At 43.3% G+C, this 20,363-nt stretch overlaps 1 protein-coding gene across 1 annotated transcript; it reads right to left on the bottom strand.

Annotated features, from left to right (window-relative positions):
- Positions 1-1,947: 1,947 nt before the first annotated feature.
- ALKAL2 (ALK and LTK ligand 2) lies at positions 1,948-13,306 on the bottom strand. Its single transcript, XM_044419159.1, has 4 exons — positions 13,042-13,306; positions 4,955-5,008; positions 4,776-4,856; positions 1,948-2,018 (listed from the first exon to the last, which is right to left on the bottom strand). The coding sequence occupies exons 1-4, from the start codon at positions 13,304-13,306 to the stop codon at positions 1,954-1,956; spliced, it is 465 nt and encodes a 154-aa protein (XP_044275094.1). The 3' UTR covers positions 1,948-1,953.
- Positions 13,307-20,363: the final 7,057 nt, after the last annotated feature.

Below are 20,363 nucleotides of genomic sequence, written 5' to 3'. Positions count from 1 at the left end.
AATATTCATAATAACTTATATACCAAACATTTTATTACTTATGTTATTTACAGTATTTACATATTGCACATTTAGCTGGAATGTTTATACCTCTACTGTACAGAAAACAGATGGCATTTTAGAGTGGATACAGAATCCAAGTTTTACTTAAGCATGTTCATCTCTTGCACATGGCATGCAGTTTGCACTCAATGAGTACAACATAACTGATTCATGAGAAAACTGTAACTAAACACTTAGAATTGCATAAGCAAGAAAGATATCAAGTGATACCTTCCCCACAGGAAAGTTTCCTTGACGTTGTCCCATGACGTCTCTGAATGAAACATGTTTGTACTTGAAATGTTGGGTAACTCTTTGGATTTTTTGGCAATGGAACACGTCTGATGTTGGGAGGCTTTAAAGTATGAAACATTTAAGTTGTTTTGGTAGGGGGTTTTTACCATAAACAATGTGCATCTGTAAACAGTGATGGAAGTATACAAAACACATGTTTAAAGATTTATGGGAAGTAGTCCATCAACTTGCAAAAATAAATCTCTTGTTCACAATGGAATATGTTACAAAGATGTTAGGTTCAATCTCCCTGTTGGTTTCCAAGGCACTTTGCTTGATTCTTTATATATTTTCAGTTGATAGTAGAATACTCTGAAACAAAACAAAATGAAAACACAAAAAGCTTAGTTTCTTGCTGTCTTGGGATGGCAAAATATTTCACTTTAATTTTCAAAAATGGATCTAATGTACACAGGTCCAGATTAGTTCCTTCCTTGCTTCAGGGCCAGGGTTTAGGGCAGTGAGGCAAACTTTTGACAATGATTGAATCTAAACCTTGGGTGGCCTAAGGACTAGGCTACATTTATACTAATTAAAATTTAGTTTTCCCTACTTGGGATTATTGCTATGCAGGAGGTAACCTGGAGGTTATTTTTTAAAGTGTTTTATCTAAGAAAGTATGAAACAAACACAACACATAAAGAAATAGGACCTGTAACAAACTGTTGCGATGCAGAGAGCTCCCTGATGAGGGTTCCGGCCCCACTTCTCACTTTTTCATTTCCTCCCCCACTTTTAACAGATCTGTGGGCACTGCGCATACTCTGGCCTCATTAAACTTTTCCAGGGGTTCCCACTTAGTCCCCTGCCCAATTATTTGTTCTACAAATCACCAAGCTGACCTCAAGGTGCCTAATAAGAGTGGGTGATGCTGTTTTGACTTCATTACCAATGGCAGCCTGAACATTGGAAAGAGAAGGTATAATGTTGAACCGTACCCTTAATGTAAATTCTTTATTGTTTGCTTTATAATATTGAGTGGCTACTTTAGGTTTTCCCACAAAAGCTGAAGGGAAGGGTACTACATCTTTTTGGTTCCAAGAGGAAAGAACGTGAGTCATCTTTTTTTTGCTTGGAGTCTATGATTCCCAATACCGCTTACTGTGGCTATCAAAATACAAATCCGAAGTTCAGAAGGTGAAACTACTGAATTTGTACAATGCTTGTTCATGCTATGAGTATTTTATAACTCCATTAACATTATTTTCATGTGTATACATTAGGCTTTATTAAAATATACATAATACATCTACAGTTGCAAATAGACATCCAGTGTCAATACTGAGCGATGAAGGCTGACTCAACTCCTGAAAAAATCAGCTGTGCCTGGTGTGCTTTATTGTTAAAAAGCAAATGCACTATCTGCTAACTGCATACAGCTATGAATAATTCCCAGTTGATGTCTGAGAGTCTTTATGTAGCTTTCCAGTAGGGGACATCCTTTTATTTATGACCAGCATTTTGCCAAATGAAAGTTGTTGCGTCACTTTCTCTGAAAGGGAAATACCTTAGCCAAAGAGCTATTGTACCAACATTCATGAATTTATCATATCTACAATGGAGATGTTGCTATGTGTATACAGGCATTGTGTAATTTGTTCTTTCAGAAAGCTTACCTTATCCTTCGGTGCACATTGGACTTACTGCCAACCGAGTAAGAAGCCTGGCACATCTTTTATAGTCTGTGGTGAAAAGGTAATAAATAAAAGTTAATGAAGAATGCAGCATAAATTGGTGGGATTTTTACTTTTCAAAAATGCAGTATATACAAAGGATTGCAAACCATTAAAATTCATTTTGAAATTATTTATTTTAAAATTATAGACTTGAACATGTATGCCAACTGAAAATGTGATGGTTAGATTTTTTTTACAGAAATGACTTATTCAGTTATTTATTTTATTTATTATTTCTTTAAACATTTATATCCTGTCCAATACCAAGGGTCTTAGGACGGCATGTGTAAATCTGCAGACTGGCTTTGTAGAAAGCATCCTTGAATCTGGACTTATTGCTGAGTAAATACACACAGTTGATGCAGCACTCATTTACTGACAATTCTTAAGAAAACTTTTGTGTACATAAAAAGTGTCAACTATTGCTTGTTAACTTGCCATGCCTATGAAAGTTGCAGTGCATAAATAGGCAGCCTAGCAATCCTATTCAATATTTAGTAGTCAGTTTACTGATGAACTAACAAAAAAGGAGAAATAATCTCATACTGAAAACTAGAAGAAAAGAGAATTGGATTGTTAACTGTCTTATTGGGCTGCATTAACAGAAAGATTACTTCCAAAACATGTGAAGGCCTAGTTCCACTATACTCGGCACTAGTCAAACCTCACCTGGAGTATTGTGTCCTGTTCTAGGCACCTAAGTTGAAAAAAATACAAAAAAGCTAGAAAGGGTACAGAGGGGAACAACAAGGATGATTCAGGGACTGGAGGCAAAGCCCTGTGAGCAAAGATTGAGAGAACTGGGCATGTTCAGCCTCAGGAAGAGAAGACTGAGAGGTGATATGATAGCACTCTGCAAGTACCTCAAAAGCTGTCACAAAGAGAAGGACAAGAACTCTTCTCGTTTATTGAAGAGCACAGGACATGGATTAAGTTAAAATAAATCAGATTTAGACTAGACACCAAGAAAAACTTCCTGACTGTCAGAGCAGTATGTCAAAGGAACCTATTACCTGGGGAAGTGGGGGGGGGGGTCTTCCTTGCAGGACACATTCAGAAAGCATGTGGACAGTCATCCAAATGAGATGGTGTAACTTAGTGTCTTGCAATAGCAGGGTGTTGGACCTGATGGCCTTCTGACAACTTCCAACTCTACTATTCTGTAATTCTATAATTCTTATATCAGTTTTCCTGCTCTGTGTTACTGCTAAAAGAGTCATACCTGCAAAATTCATTCAGGTAATAAGTGTTATGTAAACTGTCACTAAACTGGCCGCCATATCAGACTAAGGCTACTGGGGGCAGAGAAAATGTGTTATATCCCACCTTTCCATCAAGAAACCCAACATAGCATGCGTGATTTCCTTTCTATTCATTTTATCCTGGTAATAATCCTGTGAGGTAGATAAAGCCAAAAACCAGTGTCTGGCCCAATGTGACCCAGTAATCTTTATTGGGGGGGGGGGGGGGCTGTAATCCAGCTTTCCCAAGTCCCAGTCCAACACTCTTAAACCACTAGAATGCACTAGCTCAATTATACTTTATTAAGTACTCAGTTTGCTCTCATGTCAACCTAGAGGAATCTGACATTGCAAGATACTAATTATCAGCACCACCTGTGCTATGGGGTAAGACAAAAACATTTGACAGGTCAAAAATTTATTGTCTTGCAGAAATCTGCAGAATCTGCAATGTGCCATTTTGCATCCACTGACATTCTGGAAAAAAATATTTCTTAAGCAATTATTTGGGCTTGGCTAGACACTTGTGTCCAGAATATTTGTGCATGTGTGTAACATTTCAAGAGAGTCTATTTCTTTTCCTGGTGGTCTTTTCTATGTGTTTACATTTGCCATTTACAGTTGATAACAGTTTTCAACTTGTTATCTAAACCAAAGCATAAATCTAACAAGGATAATTTAGCATGAGATGGAACTAACCCCCACCCTTACTGTTTATTTATTTGTTTAAAGCTTTTCTAACCCATCCACCACTGACATCTCGGGATGGCTTACAACAGAAGAGTTAACATTCTCACTTTGCGAGAAATGTTTTTATCATGTCTTATTTATTACAGAATTGTTGCACCCTATTAATGTAGGCTTCCTTTTCAGAATGGTGTGCTCAGAGTAAAGAAAATCCAACATAATAGTGACAGTTGTCAACATTGTTAGGAATTTGGAGTATGGCTTTATTCTGAAGAATGAGGAGAAATACATAATCTTACTAGGTCTGAATTAGGTATTAGCTGTGATTCCTGCCAATTGTAGTGTTGGAAAAGACATTTCTCAACAGTGTTTTCTTTTTATTCAAATGTTCCAAAGCAAAAGAGATTATTTTAAATTAACAAGTATTATCTAATGAACTATTAAGTTCCAAGTTACTACAGTGCAAACATCAGACAAAGGAGCTGACATATAACTAGAGTAGAAGTTGGCTGCCTGCAGAAAGTACATTTTAAGGGAAAGTTTATGAAATTAGAGCCATTAGATCTTGCAGAAGAATTGCAGAAATAGCAATTTAAAATATCTTCCCACAGAATGCAACTCTAGGATTAACAAATGTGGGATGAAAGTTATTTTATGAGCCAGAAGTATGATGACATTCAAGTCTCATTACATCTAGCAATAGTCTGTTTGATTTCTGTACTTCTGCAAGCTTTTTTACTGAACTGAATGTTAAGTGCATAGGATGGCAAATCTTTCAACTGCAGTGATACTCAGTGGCTGCCATGTGGTTCTAGTCTTGACTGGTAACACTTACATGCAGGAATGGTGCAGTCTCTTGTATGGTGATAAAGTCTATGAAAGTGTTTAGTGCATTTTGGACCAAAATAAAGATGACCTGGGGAAGAAAAGAAGCAACGAATGAGCTGAATTAGTATCCTAAGAAAGAGAACAATGACTGAAAGAAAAATACAAATGTGTTAAAGGTATGCTTACCTGTTAAATGGTTTAAAAACTTGTCTTTCATTCTCAGATCTCTAGGAACTATTTCTGTTAAAAGGAATGAAGGACATTCATTGTACAAGAGTCATCATTTATGTTCCATACTTCAGTTTCCTGACATTTCAATTTAACATAAAATACTAAAGCTGACTGACGAGAACAACAGCATTTCCATGGATCTTACAACCAAACTGTAGTCCCAATCTTGTTCTAGAACATTATTATTACCCCTAAGCAATGTTTATAGGATTAACTCCAAATCAGATTGGTACCATTTTGGTTAAAGGATGGTGTGGACTTGACATGCCATTGCATTAAAGTGAATTGATTTCTTAGTAAGAATTTTTATGACTCAACTGCAAAGGATCAGATTCTGCTTACAGAGAAAAGTAATTCTTGCATAAGGAAGCACCTAAACTCTGCCTTATCTGATACAGCCCATGAACAGAGATGGGTTAACAAAGTAGAAACTAGCATTTCACTAGCGTTGCATAGCCAGACATTGGTATCTGTTTTGACATATTAACAGGGATGAACATAAAAGCAAACAGTAATGAGCACAATGCACACATATTTGAATAACTTGGAAAACTGAACACTCTTGTTACTTTGATGCCTTACCCTTTTCCAAGGCACTCAAAGTAGTATATATTACCCCACTCACGACGGCCCTGTGCAGTCCATCAGGTTGAGATACACTGATTGGCCCAGAGGATCTGAATGTGGGTTTCCCCAGTACTAATCACACTAATTACTAGAGCACTCTTATTCTAGCAACTTCTCTGCAGATCTACCTAGTAATTACTTTGGTTGAAATGCCATGGTCTCCAAGTGCTGCTCTGCAGGCAAAATCATCATGATGTCTTATAAGTGTCACATAATGGAGATAAGGCTGGTTACCTTAGGCCTAAGCAACAGAAAAATAAAGAGAACATTCTTGAAAGTCATAGGCCATTTATCTTTTGTAAAATTGAATAACATTGGCTAGACACTGTAGACTTTCAGATGACAGAAATGTCATTTTCAAATGACAAAAACAGAGATGCTACTGCTGATGTGTGTGGTGATTAATGAAAGTGCAAAGAAATGGTATAAATCCACTTTGCTTGAAGAGGCTACCTGTTGTTCCACCATCATGTTAAAAAGTTTCCTATTCTGTTTATATATCTTACTTAAAGGGAAGAGTAGACCGCGATGACAAACAAGGACAGTCAGGACTTTAGTCAGTCTCCAGGCTGCCAGTGTTTCTGTGATCCCATTTCCTCGCCTTATCCAGAACAGGCAAATTTTGATCAGTGTTGTTTAAGAATTGACTGGATAAAATTTCCTTACAGGAAATGTAGCCACTGCATTGAACAAAACATGCAGTGAGGAAGAAAAACCCTGTAGTAAACTACTTCGTTCTTGACTCCAGGGGTTTGCTTTCCCAAATCTTGTATTCAATAACAGGGAAAGTAACTCCTTTGTTGAAATCCTCTTTAGTTGTTTGCGGCTATCTCCTTGATTTAGTGTCATATTTCATTGCTTTTAGTTACTTACAATGATGTCTTAATTGTGATTGTACATGAACACTATATTTTTTTTTATTTTTACCATAAATGAATGTCTCAGTGGCCTTAGAATTCCCTTGGAAACTCTTTATCACATTTAAAGTGAAAACACATCCAACCAGATCTGATTCACTTCTGAGTTCAGACATTTATAGAAATTCACCTTTTATTTTACGTAGTCAGGTTCAGTTGAGCTGATCATATTTGGCCTAATTATGTCATATACTGCATTAAATGCTTGATTGTTTCTCTTAAAAGTCCCCCAGGGGCAGGCAGACACATTGGAAGATTGATAGGGAGTTGTAGCCAGTAGTTCCTTTCAATGGTAGCAAAACTACAGAAGAAGTCTTTCAGAAGTTGGCATTTTATAGGACTTCTATTTTGATTAAAATAGGCTTACTTGTGTACCTCAGCTGTTGTGTTCTAATTAAGTACTTGTTGTTTTTAGTCGCGAAGTCATGTCCGACCCATCGTGACCCCATGGACAACATTCCTCTAGGCCTTCCTGTCCTCTACCCTCCCCCGGAGTCCACTTAAGCTCACACCAACTGCTTCAGTAACTCCATCCAGCCACCTCATCCTCTGCCGTCCCCTTCTTCTTTTGTCATCTATTGTGCCCAGCATTAGGTCTTCTCCAGGGAGTCCTTCCTTCTCATTAGGTGGCCAAAGTATTTGAGTTTCATCTTCAGGATCTGGCCTTCTAAAGAGCAGTCAGGGTTGATCTCCTCTAGGACTGACTGGTTGATCGCCTTGCAGTCCAAGGGACTCGCAGGAGTCTCCTCCAGCACCACAATTCAAAGGCCTCAATCCTTTGGCACTCAGCCTTCCTTATGGTCCAGCTTTCACAACCATGCATTGCAACTGGGAAAACCATAGCCTTGACTATACACACTTTTGTTGGCAGGGTGATGTCTCTGCTTTTTAGTATGCTGTCTAGATTTGCCATAGCTTTCCTCCCCAGGAGCAAGTGTCTTTTAATTTCTTGGCTGCAGTCCCCATCTGCGGTGATCTTGGAGCCCAGGAAAATAAAATCTGTCCCTACCTCCATTTCTTCCCCATCTATTTGCCAGGAAGTGAGAGGACCGGATGCCATGATCTTAGTTTTCTTAATGTTGAGTTTCAAGCCAACTTTCGCGCTCTTCAGTTTCTCTTCACTTTCTGCCATTAGAGTGGTTTCATCTGCATATCCGAGGTGGTTGATATTTCTCCCAGAAATCTTAATTCCACCTGGTGATTCATCTAGCCCCACCTTTCTCATGATGTGCTCTGCATATAAGTTAAATAGGCAGGGCGACAGTATACAGCCTTGCCGAACTCCTTTCTCAAGTTTGAACCAATCAGTGGTTCCATGTCCAGTTCTCACTGTTGCTTCTTGACCCGCATATAGGTTTCTCAAGAGACAAATAAGATGGTCGGCATAGTAGTTATATACTGAATTCAATTCATTGATTAAGCAGATTTGCTTATCTCTTAAATGGAGTTCTACAAAAAATGAACAATTATGTTGGAATATGGGACAGTGATACCTGTTGGAGCACCTCTTCCAACCCCAACCTACCTGGACACTATGCTCAGCTACTGTGGCCTTCCTCCAGTGCCAACCCTGAGAGGTTCAGAGGGTGGCCACTAGAGGGAGGGCCTTTTCTGTGATGGCCCCTCATCTTTAGAACAACCTGCCTGCTGCAGCCCGCCTGGTGCCAAATTTGCTATCTTTTTGGTCCCAGGTTAAGACAGTCCTCTTTGTGGAGGCCTTTAATAATGTTATGCTATTTTAAATTAATTTTAATTATTGTTAATGTTTATTAAATTTTGTTTTTAAACTTCATTGTAAACTATTCAAGAGAGCTTCGGCTATGGGCAGTATAGAAATGAATAACAACAACAACAACAACAATAATATCAGATATACAAATAGATGCATTTTATACATACATGTAACAAATTAAGAGCCCCCAAAATGACAAACAAGGAAATTAATAAATATAAACAAGCATAAAACATTCATTCATGCCAATCATGTGTCAACCACAACATGGTCTTCTTCAAAGCAGCAATAGCGCAATCACAGCTTCTCACATTCACGTATGGAAAAAACAGATTCCTGCCTCTCAGGCCTATCTGCCTGCTAGTTTCCGCTGGCATTTGAGCTCTCAGTGGAGTCCCACTGTAGCAAGTAGGGCAAGCAGGGATTTTCTCTGATACCATTTTCCTTTGTACGTTTATGACAGTGGCCTTCAAGGGAGTGATACCACTGCTCTGTTACACTTTCACTTTATCTGACAGAGACAGCTAAGGGGCAGCCCGCTGTTTTTGCCACATGTGCACATACAAGAAGCTGTGTTTGTGATATTCTTAAACCACTGAAGCTCAATTCATGCCTGCTATTTGTTGTGTGTATTTTCATTTTTATTTACTGTAAAGATGCATTAACCTGCTTGCACTGCAGTGTTATTTGACTGATATATCCCAACTCGGTGGCTTGTTTTTTTATCTTGGCACATAGCTGGGGAGTCTGTGGCCTGTGGCTGCCTGGGCTCTCTCTGCAAGTTCCACCACCTAGAGGCTCCTAAAGAGAAGCACCCACACTGTTATAACTGACCAGCGATGAATGATATTCCTGCACACTGGTCCTCCTTGTCTTCCCTTGGTGGACAAATCTAGATCTTGCAGATGAATTGGTTCTGATGGATCTCCTGGCTACTGCCAAGACTATCCACCATGGTTTCTTCCGAGATGGGATGGGAGCTGGAGGTGAGTTTTATGAAGTTTATTTTCAGAAGGGTTGGGGGTCCCCTGCTTGATGCCCTGGCTAGTGGCGTCCCTCCCCTGGGGCTCTCTTTTGCTTCCTATGCTATTTTGGTTTCTGGTTATCAGAGCCAGCAGTATGCTGATGACACTCAATTATATCAATTTTGTCCATCAAGATCCAAGGAAACTGTTCTAGCTCAAATGCAGTTCTGATGTTGACAGTGGACCCAATGACAGCAAACCAGGTGAAGCTTAATCCAGACAAGACAGAGGTGCGTCTTATTAGTTGAAAAGCGGATCAGGAAATAGGGATTAGGACTCAGATTTGCAGTTATGTTTGCTTGTGGATTAATCCCTGAATCTGGCTGCCCAGGTTTCAGGGTTAACCAGTAGTATATTTCCACAGCTGACATCTGATCTGGCAAAGGAATGCATGCCTTACTTACATCCTGTTTGGACTACCATAACAGGCTCGATGTGAAGCTGTCTTTGAAAAGTGTTTGGCAACTTCAAGTGGTTCTGAATGTTGCAGTCAGACTGTCAGTCCAGGCTGGTTATAGGAAGCATATGGGGCCCTTGTCCTAACAACTTCCTTGGCTGCTGGTTGGTTTCCAGGCACAGTTAAAAGTACTGGTTATGACCATTAAAAGTCTGTATGACTTGGAACCAAACTACCTGAAAGGCCACATCAACCTTAGTTCAAGGTCTTTGGGGAATCCTTCTCTTGCCCCCAGCAGAGGTATGTTTGGTGAGGATGTAAGAAAGGGCCTTTTTGGTGGCCATTCCCAGGCTCTAAAATCCCTTGCCAAGAGAAGGAGGTTATCCTCCTCTTGGCAGGTGTTGTTCTTGTTACTATTATTAATTTTATTTCTATAACACCCAACAGCTGTAGCTCCCTGGGTGGTTTACAACCACATATAAAATACAATAGAAATGCAATATAAAGCACAACACTAAAATGATATACGTAGAATAACAGTTAAAACATCATAACATTACAATACAAAATCTGAAGAACCAAACTGAAAACAACTTTATAAAAGCTATGCTAGCTTTGACTAATTAAATCATAAGAGAGCTTTCTAAGCAGTTGACATGTCCCAGTATGATATTAAAACTGATTGAATACTCTGTCACCGAGGACAGTCTCAACCTGACACCAACATGATATTGGAATTGGCCCCAGGCAGCTCTCAATGGGAAGCTTAATCCACAACCGAGGGGCCACCACCGTGAAGACTCTTCTCATTGCTACCGACTGAACTACCCTCACAGGTGGCAATCGGAGGCTGCCCCAGCTCTCAGTCGTGTTGTCCATGTCAGTTGTGGTTGGGGGTGGCATTCCTTCAGGTATTCTGGTCCCCATTCATGTAAGGGTCTATTAAGCTAAACCATCAACCTTGAACTGGGCTCAGATACATATAGGCAGTCAATGCAAACAGGCCAGAATTACTGTTCTATACATGGACCTTCTGGTTCTTCTAGCTAACCTGGATGGCACAGTTCGCACAAGTGGCAGCTTCTGGACATTCTTTGGGGCAGCCCCATGTGGAGTGCAGTGCATTGCAGTAGTCTCATTTAGAGATCACCATAGCCTAGATTACTGAAACCTGGCTAAATCTGTCCAGACAGAGGCATAGCTGGGCCACCAGCCAGAACTCCACGCTGCTGAAGCCACCTGGGCCTCAAGTGATACAGAATGCCCAAGCAGCACCCCCAAGCCATATCCCTGCTCCTCCAATGGGGAGTTCATTTCTGTCCTGAACAGACTGCATGGCCTTCATCTGGTCAGTAACACCAATAGCATCCCAGTCTTGTCTGGATTGGGCTTCAGTTTCTTCGCCCTTGCTGAGTCCACTGCCCGAGCTAGTGAAGTATTTATGATGCCCCATTTTCAAGGGGTGTGGTCAATGGATTTTGTTCAGGTGGATTTTCAGGCTCATGGGCACGTCTCCCAGGCACAGAGAACGAGGCTATCAGTGACGTCTAGTCACGCTGACTCTGCATCACCTCCACTATCAATAACACTATAAGTCTCAACACCAGTTGCTAGGATCACGAGCAAGAGGATATTATTATGCTGATGTCCTACTTCTGGGCTTCCCAGAGACATCTGGCTGCCCACTGTGGGAAACTTGGTGCTGGGCTGGGTAGGCTGCAAGCATGACATTGGTTCCAGCATGACATTTCCTGCCATCAGTGCTGTGTATGTCAACTAAGAAGCAAGTCTTGTGCTACCCAGGGGGTGACAGGTGACATTTTAAGTTCGATTGATATCAGTGGAACAGGTAGGGAGGAAGTGCTGCACTGCTTACAGATGAACATTACAGAAAGAACCTGGTTGCATATGTGACATACATTTAGGCTTCTGTATGAGAGGAAGGGAGATGCTGTTCCAGTTTAGAGCAGAAACCTGTTTTGCACAACACTGATGAGCTTACTCTTACATCAGCCATAAAACCACCTCCCCTTTCTGAGTAGATTTCAGAGTAAACATTGGGGTTTCAGTTTGCTATTTTTAAGTAAAGCTTTGAACAACCACAGTAAATAAGCCAGAGAGAAGAACCAAGAGATAAAGTACCCACCTGTTCTAAAGTGGACACAGCAAAGTGTTTTCAATCCAGACATTATATGTAGTGGGCAGTGGGGAAGAACAGAGTAAAGTTTGCAATTGAAAACCCTGTGCATACTCCTCTTTGTAAGTATGCTTGAACACCTGTCTTAACACCTCCATCAAAATAAGTGGTACTGAATGACACTTCATAGTAATTGAAAAAATGTTGCGACATTTGAAGAAGATCTCTGAGTGAGCTACAGTAGTCAAACATGGGTATTAAATTCTGTGCAGAAACCATGAAAAGCAGGTTCAGAGTCTGCATGTGCAGAAATGGTAGATCTGCCAGGCACAAATGCTCCCTGTTGTGATTTAGTCGGCCTACAACTGAAGACTGTCTGTGTAATATCATTAGAAATGCACTGAAAAATCAAAAGGAGGTCATGGATTAACTTGTCGTATTTTGGGAATGAAGTGTTTTGAATGGGATGCTGCTCTCTCCTCTTAGAAGCAGGATAGTCCCCATTTAGTTCTCCAGAGTAAACTATCAAGACACGGTTCACTAAATGCAGGCTGAGAGATGCAAGAGGAAATGTAGCAAAACAGCTGCACAGCATTGTAAAAGTGCCCTGAAGATGAAAAGTGGGAGTAACCAGGGTGCTACAGTTGTAGAAAGTTTTCAAAGGAAACTTCTGTGAAAGGACATTTCAGGTGAAGGATTTCAGGTGCAAGTTGGCTCGGGCAGCCTTCCCTACCCTGGTGCCCCCAAAGGTGGTGGCCTATGGCTCCCAACATCCCACAGCAACTATAGTTGGAGGATGCTGAGAACTGTAGGCTGACACATTTGGAGGGCACCAGGTTGGGGAAGCTGGGCTAGAGTAAGAAAAGGACTAGGACCGTTGCAGCACAGGGCTAGACCCATAAAACAATCTCCTTCACTTGCTGCTGCTCGCATTTCAACCTATTGTTTTTGCTCTTCGGCGCCATCCAGTGCTGGCAAAGAGCCTTCGGCAACTGAGATGTCGGCTATGGCTGGTTCCAGCCAGTGGAGAGCTTTCCTTTTCAGGCTTTTACCATCCAAGCCGTCTCCTACTGAAGAATTTCCTAGCATAAGGACTGAGGCAATTCGTACAGACATCCAAGAAGATTTCTAGCAAAGTGAGAGCAGAATTCTCCTTTTTGTGAACATGGAAAGAAACAAAGCATCAATCACAACACAGTAAACTTACCAACTCTCTGTTCTTCTGAGTATGCTCCATAATCGGGTACTTCCCTGCGGTCCAAAAGGTAGTCTTGTTTGTACTGAACTCCGTTCTCCTCATCGTCCTCCAGGTGGTACTTTTTCAGTTCCTGAATTATCTCCATGATCAGGTTTAAGAGGTTTTGCCTTTCCATCAGCCCTGCACTAGATTCAGCTCTCTCTTTGCAATGTCCCGCTGAAAGCATCACCAGCACCAGCCCAACCAGTGCAGGAGACCGTAGAAGTCTGCTCATTGCACTCAGGAGGATTAACAGCTGGAGGAAGGAAAATGGAATCACGTCGTTCTTAGTCTATTCCCTAAAACAGAAAAAAAGAAAATGGGAGGAGGTCTAGGAAGAAGGAAGGGCAAGTGTCACATAAGACTGACATCTGCTCAAACAGTGGAATGTTGAATTTAAATATTCTCAAGTTGTTAAAGAAATGAAGGTTCTAATCATTTCTCTCTCTTCCCTCTCATTAAAAGAGATACAGATGCTGTCAGCTTCTGTGCAGTGATGTAGTTTTATGCTCTTTAGCAGAGAAGGAATGAACAATAGAAGGGGAACTGAACTTCCCAGAAGTATTCCCATAATAGCCATCATCACCTTGTTCTACAACTGGTATTCAGAGTTCCACAGAGTTTAACTGAGGCTTGTTTAAAACAGAAGGTAGTTAAACAAATAAATCAAACTAAAATTGTGGCTTGGAAGACAAGGGAGGAGCACAATTTTTTATCTTCCCTGAGCCTAATAAGTGCAGTTCTTAGAAGGAAGCAGAGCTGCAGGCTATTAAGGTATCAGACCTGACTGAAGAAACTTTCCTGATCACTGTTCCAAAAGCAAAACCTGAACAACCACTGTTTTTTTGGCATGCACTGGAGCCCTGAATGGATGTGTCATGTGCACCAACAGTGCCCTGGGAATCAATGTTTCTTCTGAAGGGAGTGGGGCAAACCCACAGCAGTGCTACCTAGTGATTAAACCCATGCTGGGAACACATTCTGACTCCACTGGTTCAGCCAATAAACTACGGGGTTATACATTTCTTGCTTGCTGGAAAAGTTTTGTACACTTTACACAGCATTCTGTGGATGAATACAAATCACTCTCTCTCAAGGGGCACCTTACCAAAGTATGGATGTGTAAGCACTTCCTAGACTAGTGGTCTATATTCTGCTGCAGACTCCATGGCTCCCTTGAGTATCTGTGGTTTGGTGGGACCCCCGTTGCCTGCTCAGTCTTTATAGACCCAGCAAGGTGCAGAAGGCAGATCGGGATCTTCTTGCAGATCTCTGAGAGATCTGTGGCAGATCAGCAAGGCTTTCCGTAGAAGATCCTGCCTGAGATGGCCAACTTGCTCATGGGGTGCACTCACACACCATTGTTTCCACCCAGTGAAAGCGTGGGTTCAGGAACCCTCTTCACGAAACCTCCTCCCGCCGAGGCGATGGAAGTAACGTCAGCCTCACCCTAGAGCAGCCATTTCGGCAGGTGCAGCATTTGGAGCAGCGTCTCCCGCGCCCATCCAGCCGCGCCGCCCCCCCCCCCCCCGCCACCCGCCTATCCCGGGAAGCGCCCGTCCACTCGGTCGCTCCAGGGCAGGCATGGCTTCCTCCACGTGGCCGAGGATGCTTCGCGCAGAGCGTTGCAAGTCCGAGAGGGGCCCATCCTGGCGAAGGGAGGAAAGGGCAGCCAAGAGGGAAAGTAGCCCCAGCCCAGACGAAGTTCGGCGAAGTCCCGCGCGGTGGGATCTGCTCCCCCCGCCCCCGCCCCCGCCGGCCTTTCCTCGTGCCGCACAGCCTCAACCCCCGTGGGCTGCAGCACCTTCCTCGGGCTCTCATCCTCCGCCCCGCGACCCTCCAAACGCTACCGCGCCTCTGCGCCACGAGCTTTGGGAGGCAGCCGCACGCCAAGCAGCCTCCTCTCCGAGTCCGTCCCGGCTGCGGGTCAGCCTCGCAGCCAGGGCCACTGGCCCCCGCACGCTGAAGCGCATCTATCCCCTAGGCTTTGCCCCGCTGGCAGGCTTCACTCGCTGGCTCGCCGGACGGGGACGGGCTTAGGCCGAGAGGCCGGTCAGGCGACACCCTGCGGAGACGCCCTCGGCGTGCTGCAGCGGCAGCTGAACTTGGCGGGAAGCGGACGCGCCGCTGTGATTGCCGCCGCCGCCGCCACTCCTCCTCGCCTAGTCGAGCCTCCGTTCGGGCGCGCAAGCCCGTCGCCTGCTCCTCGAGGGCGCCGCTCACGTGCGCAGCAGCTTTACCTGCCTCGGGTCTCCTCCGCGCCTTAAGCGGGCCGGAGTAAGTCGCTCTGCTTTGCCGGGGAGGCGCAGCTTGCAGCTGTCAGGAGGGGGAAGCCTCGCCTCGCCTGCGCTCCCTTGCCTGCCTGCCTGCTTGCTCGGGTGCCGTCCTTTCGCTGGCGCGGCGCACGCCGTCTGGTCTCCTCCACCTACTCCATGGCCGCGCTTTATATAGGCTTCCAAGGAGAGTCCGTGAGTGAGGTGGCCGCCGCCGAGTCAGATCGTATCGACTTGTAAGTGGGTGGACAGCCCGCTCCTATCCCGCTTGGCAACCCCGCGAGCGCCGCTCTCGCTGGCTGCCGCCGAAGTTGTAGCGCGGCGTCTCTCGCCGCCGTTCGCTTCTTATGCGGCCGCCCCGCAGACGTAAAAAGAGCTGTCCCAGCTCGAGCGCGTGCGGGGGGGGGCGGGGGGAGCAAGCAAGAGCCCAAGTTGCTTTAATTAGAAGGCAGCCTAAAATATTCATCACACGCGCGCGCGCGCGCGCGCTCACACGCACTCCACACTCCCCCCCCCCCCCGCACGCCGTGTTCTCCGGACGCCCAGCCTCCTCCCCAGACGCTTCCCGTCTCGCCTTCGCCCTCCTGGGCTGCCTGGGAGGCATCTTTCTGGCATTGCCGCCCGGCGAGGAATTACCAGCAGCCACTTGGCGCGTGGGGGTGCGTGCGCGTGTGGTGGCGGGAGGAGGCGGAAAAGGGCGGGGTGTGAAGATGGGGAACATGGGTGGGAAGATTAGCTCATCTTCCCGGGCGAGCGGCTTAAGCAGCTGCCGTAGCAGCAGCAGCTGCAGCAGCAGGAGGAGAGGCTGGTGCCGGTGCCGGTGCCGGTGCCGGTGCCCTGCCTCGCCGGCCTCCGGAGGGGAAGAGGAAAGCTCGGCCTGTTCCCTGGGATGGGGCCGGTGTGGTGGCCTGGTCCCCAGGGCGAACTGGCTTGCCAGTTCCGATCAGGACAAGAGGATGCTCTCCACACAAAAGAAGTCCCACAAAACAGAACACAAAAGAAGTCCCATTCGAATTATCATGGCCAAGAGCCAAGCGGCCCCCACATCCTCCACCAGGAATTTGGCTAATGCTCTTTGACACCCTGCCCAAACCAGGGCCACATCTTGTGTGAACAAATGTTGTATTGTGGACCTATTAAGAATCAACGTAAACCACCGAGAGCTCTGGTTATTGGGCAGTGTAGTACAAAAGTTGAACAGCTCCATTTTATCATCTCCGATCTGTTGGTCTCAATAGATGAGCCCTCTTATAACCAGAATTTAAAAGAAACCACGGATTTAATCCAAAATTAGCCCTATTTAAGTAGACCCACTGAAATGCATAGGACTTAAAGTATCTTTGCATACAGTTCCTTAGATAGAAACACATTTCTATTTTATTGCATATATAATCTGCTTTTCTTCTGGGTGGCCACCTCACTCTTCTCCTGCCCTGGTTTTTATCTTCAGAACTTTTATCTTCAAGTAGTGTAGGCTAACAGTGATTGGCCTGAGTCGTGAGCTTCATGGCTAACTGGGGTTTTGTCCTAGTTCATAACAAACAATACAAATATACATTCACTGTTGTAACTCAGTTGGATAACTGCATCCACTGCTGTGTACACAGACATACATAATTACCTTGAATGTGATATTATGAAACATGCACTGAACATACAATGTGTGAAGTGGCCATTAAACCTGCTATTCGTTTCTAATCAGACTTGTCTTCAAGAGATACCTTCGAGCCACTTGCTCTGACGTGACGGTGTTAGACTCGTGGTAGCAAGGCTTGTGGGAACAAGACACATGAGCAGTCTGTTCAAAAGCAGAATGGCATTGGAGCCATAATTCATCAAGGGACTCCTAGCGCTGCTGAACAAAGCGCATTGTGCCACTATTGTTCCTCTCCTTAACTTTTTTTTTTTCCTGGTGGGAAAAAAAATGGAAGAAGTGATGTGAAAAGAGAGACAGGACTTGCATGTCACAAATGAAACTCGTTGTTGTTTGGATCCTTCATAAAATTTGTTGAGTGAGGCAGGGCAATTGCATGATAAAACCCTGGTCTGAAAGCTCTCAAGAGCATTGATGATTTTTTTTTTTCAAATAATATGACTCACTTAAGCAAATCATTCATTTCCAGACTCTTCCGCATGACTCTTAGAGAAATGAATGCGTTAACTGTTTTGTGCACTAGGTCTATATAAATGAAAACCACGATCACCATCGTCACCATATGAAGTAGCTTTCTTGTTTTTAAAGAAAAAATATATTTCCACAAAATACATTTCTTTTCCTACAGGGAAATGTAATTTCCTTTATGGTGCCTCCTAAGCAATATAATCTGTGAATAAATGCTACTGAAACAAGATCCAGTAGAACAACTCTATTTGCTCTAATGGTGTGTATATAAACCTCTCCCTCTTTTTGCTAGTAAAGTAAACAGAAAGTTGGATCATATTTTGTGTCCCTTTTCCAACCTACATGAAGTAGATAGTGAGCAGTAAGGAATACTAGAGATAATCCAAATGCACTCTGGTTGACTTAGGTAAATAATCAAGGAATTCCAAATGCAAATAATGTTCCAGGTGCAAAAGAGAAGTATTCAGATGCTGTGCATCAGGTGGGTTTAAGCAGTGGCAGTAGAGACACATAGTGGTGATAACTGGTGTTGCTGAGCTGCAGGGAAGTCCCTTTTGGCAACATTTGCTTCTGTAAATGAGTGAAAGGAAATAACCAGGAGAGGAGAGGAAGTAGTACTTAATCCAATGTCTTCCTCCAGGAGAAGCATGTCAATGAATCCTCAGATAGGTTATAATTCCAAGTCCTGCGTTTCATCTTGCACAAAATGTTCAAGTGCCACTGGAGTTCTCTTGATCATCGGCTCTCTCTTCTTGTCTCCATTCAGTTCTTCAGGTGTTCTGCAAATACAGAAAACTTCTCCATGTTCTTTTTACTGATGTTTTTGGCTGTTGTTTTTGCCAGCTAGCAAACTTGACATTATCAGAGCTCATCCTGATCTGCACAATGATTTCAGGTCAATTTCAGACAGAGCATGGGGGGCTCTTCTGAGTTTTGTAAATAAAATCTCTGAAAAGTGAAATTGCAACAAGTATCTATCTCTATGCTTTGGACCATATACTTTCTCAACCTTCCTGACCATTAGCCATGCTTGCTGGGACTGATGGATGTTGCAGTCCAAAACATCTGAAGGACACCAGGTTGGGGAAGGCCAATCCATAGAACAGCATTCTGCAAGCATGTTACATTCCTGGCTTTCCTTATGAATTATCTGTCTTCCAGTCCAAAAAGACTGTAAAAACAAGTGAAGGGGAAAACGCCAATACCGTTCCATTCTATCACATGTGTGGCCTATCCTATTTTCAAACTTGCATTCTTGCCTGCCACTGCAAATCTCTTTTTCCTCCACCCAAGGCTGTTTTGGAACTCAAAAAGCCCAGCAGTCAGTTCCATGTATGGCCTGGCTTGCTCTTTGTTGAACGGCCAACTGTTATTATGAGCTAAACTCTGTGTTGTACATTTCAACTCTTAGACATAAAGAAAAGTAGCATTTTATGACTTGTCTGATTGGGATTTACTGAACTAAACATTTCAGCTGTCCAGCTACTGGGGAAGTGTCTTAGCAATTTTGATAATCCCATCAGTGTTGTTTAAGGGATGTATCTACAACAAACATTTTACTATCATGACTGTCTGCACATACCTGTGCATTAAAGGGATGCTATGAATGATGGATCTAGAAGCTCCTTAAGTAGAAAAGAATGTTACTTGCCTTTGCTAAGGGCAACTCTGGTGTGTGTGTGTGTGTGTGGAAAGAGGTGGGAACAAGAGAAAGCAGATATGATAAAAGCAAATATTCTATGAAATGATATAGTTTAGATCTTACTGAAGTCGGTGTCCAAGCTAGATAACATTACATGGGGCTGCCCTTGAAAAAGAATTGGACACTTCAACTGGTACAAATTTATTCTCACTTAACCTGCTTTATCTGACTGGAGCTGTTGTTCTTGTACATCAGCTCTCTTAAAACAAGTACATTGACTGCAAACTCAATGTAAGGCTCTTGTTTTGCTCTGTAAAGCCCTAAATACGAGGGTTGGGTTTTGATTATCACAGGGGATATCTCCATTCCCACCTCCCGGCTCTTAAGATCCACTGAAGACCTGCTAAAGGTTCCAGCCCATACAGAAGGCAGGTTGGCTGGTTGAGCCATGGGTTTGGTTTGGTTTTTTACCATTTTTGGTTTCTCTTGTCTGAATCCAGTTTCACAATAGTACATTTGGTCTTTAGAGACCATGTTAAGTTGTTCTATGTTTGTTCTATGTTCTAAGTTGTTCTATGTTTTCTGTGTACCACCATGGCTTGTTGTGCTGTCTGAACTCAGTGTCAGTTTTTGCATGGTCTCGGTATGCATCTACCACTGAGTCCCCTGGAAAGAGGAGCAACTGCAGGAACAGTTCCAGGCATGCAGCCTCTTTGGGTGGACCCATGAGGAAGAGGCAGGCAATACAGGCAGGGATACAGTGCAGAACTGAATTTCAGGATATGTGCCAACAGTGGAAGAACTGAGCAGGGCGAATGGAAACCACAATAACACAGAAAACACTTGATTGCCTGTCAGTTCCTGGTAAAAACCCATGGTTGTAACCATGCAGTGTTGTTTGTTGCACTGTGTGGACACAACCATTGTCTACCCCCAAAATCCTAATAAACCATTTCACCCACACTGTAGCCTAGTAAACCTGGTGTACCATAATGGTGCAGTTCTTTACATTTCAATAAAATCCTATAGTTGGCATTTCCACAGAAAAGGTAACAAATATTTTCATTCTAAACTAAGTACTACTTTGTTCAACATTACATTTTAGAAGAAATGCTTAGGATAGCAGTATCCAATCAGCAAAGCTCTTCATTCACTGTGGTTTAAAATATCTCTTTCTATAGACAATTTGGGTTCTGAAGCAAAGGAAAGAGCGAATATTATATACTTCCTTCCCTGAAACATATTTTAGGGAAAA

This window comes from Varanus komodoensis, unplaced genomic scaffold, assembly GCF_004798865.1.
Source record: "Varanus komodoensis strain SLA01 unplaced genomic scaffold, ASM479886v1 scaffold10, whole genome shotgun sequence".
In the NCBI taxonomy this organism is placed as follows: domain Eukaryota; kingdom Metazoa; phylum Chordata; class Lepidosauria; order Squamata; family Varanidae; genus Varanus; species Varanus komodoensis.
This window is presented reverse-complemented; position numbering and strand designations above follow the sequence as displayed.

Coding starts and splice junctions, on each gene's coding strand:
- ALKAL2 (XM_044419159.1), bottom strand. CDS start 13,306: ATGAGCAGACTTCTACGGTCTCCTGCACTGGTTGGGCTGGTGCTGGTG. Junction 5,009..13,041: donor CTCAGAAGAACAGAGAGTTG/GTAAGTTTACTG, acceptor TCCTTTTAACAG/AAATAGTTCCTAGAGATCTG. Junction 2,019..4,775: donor AGACTGCACCATTCCTGCAT/GTAAGTGTTACC, acceptor TTTTCACCACAG/ACTATAAAAGATGTGCCAGG.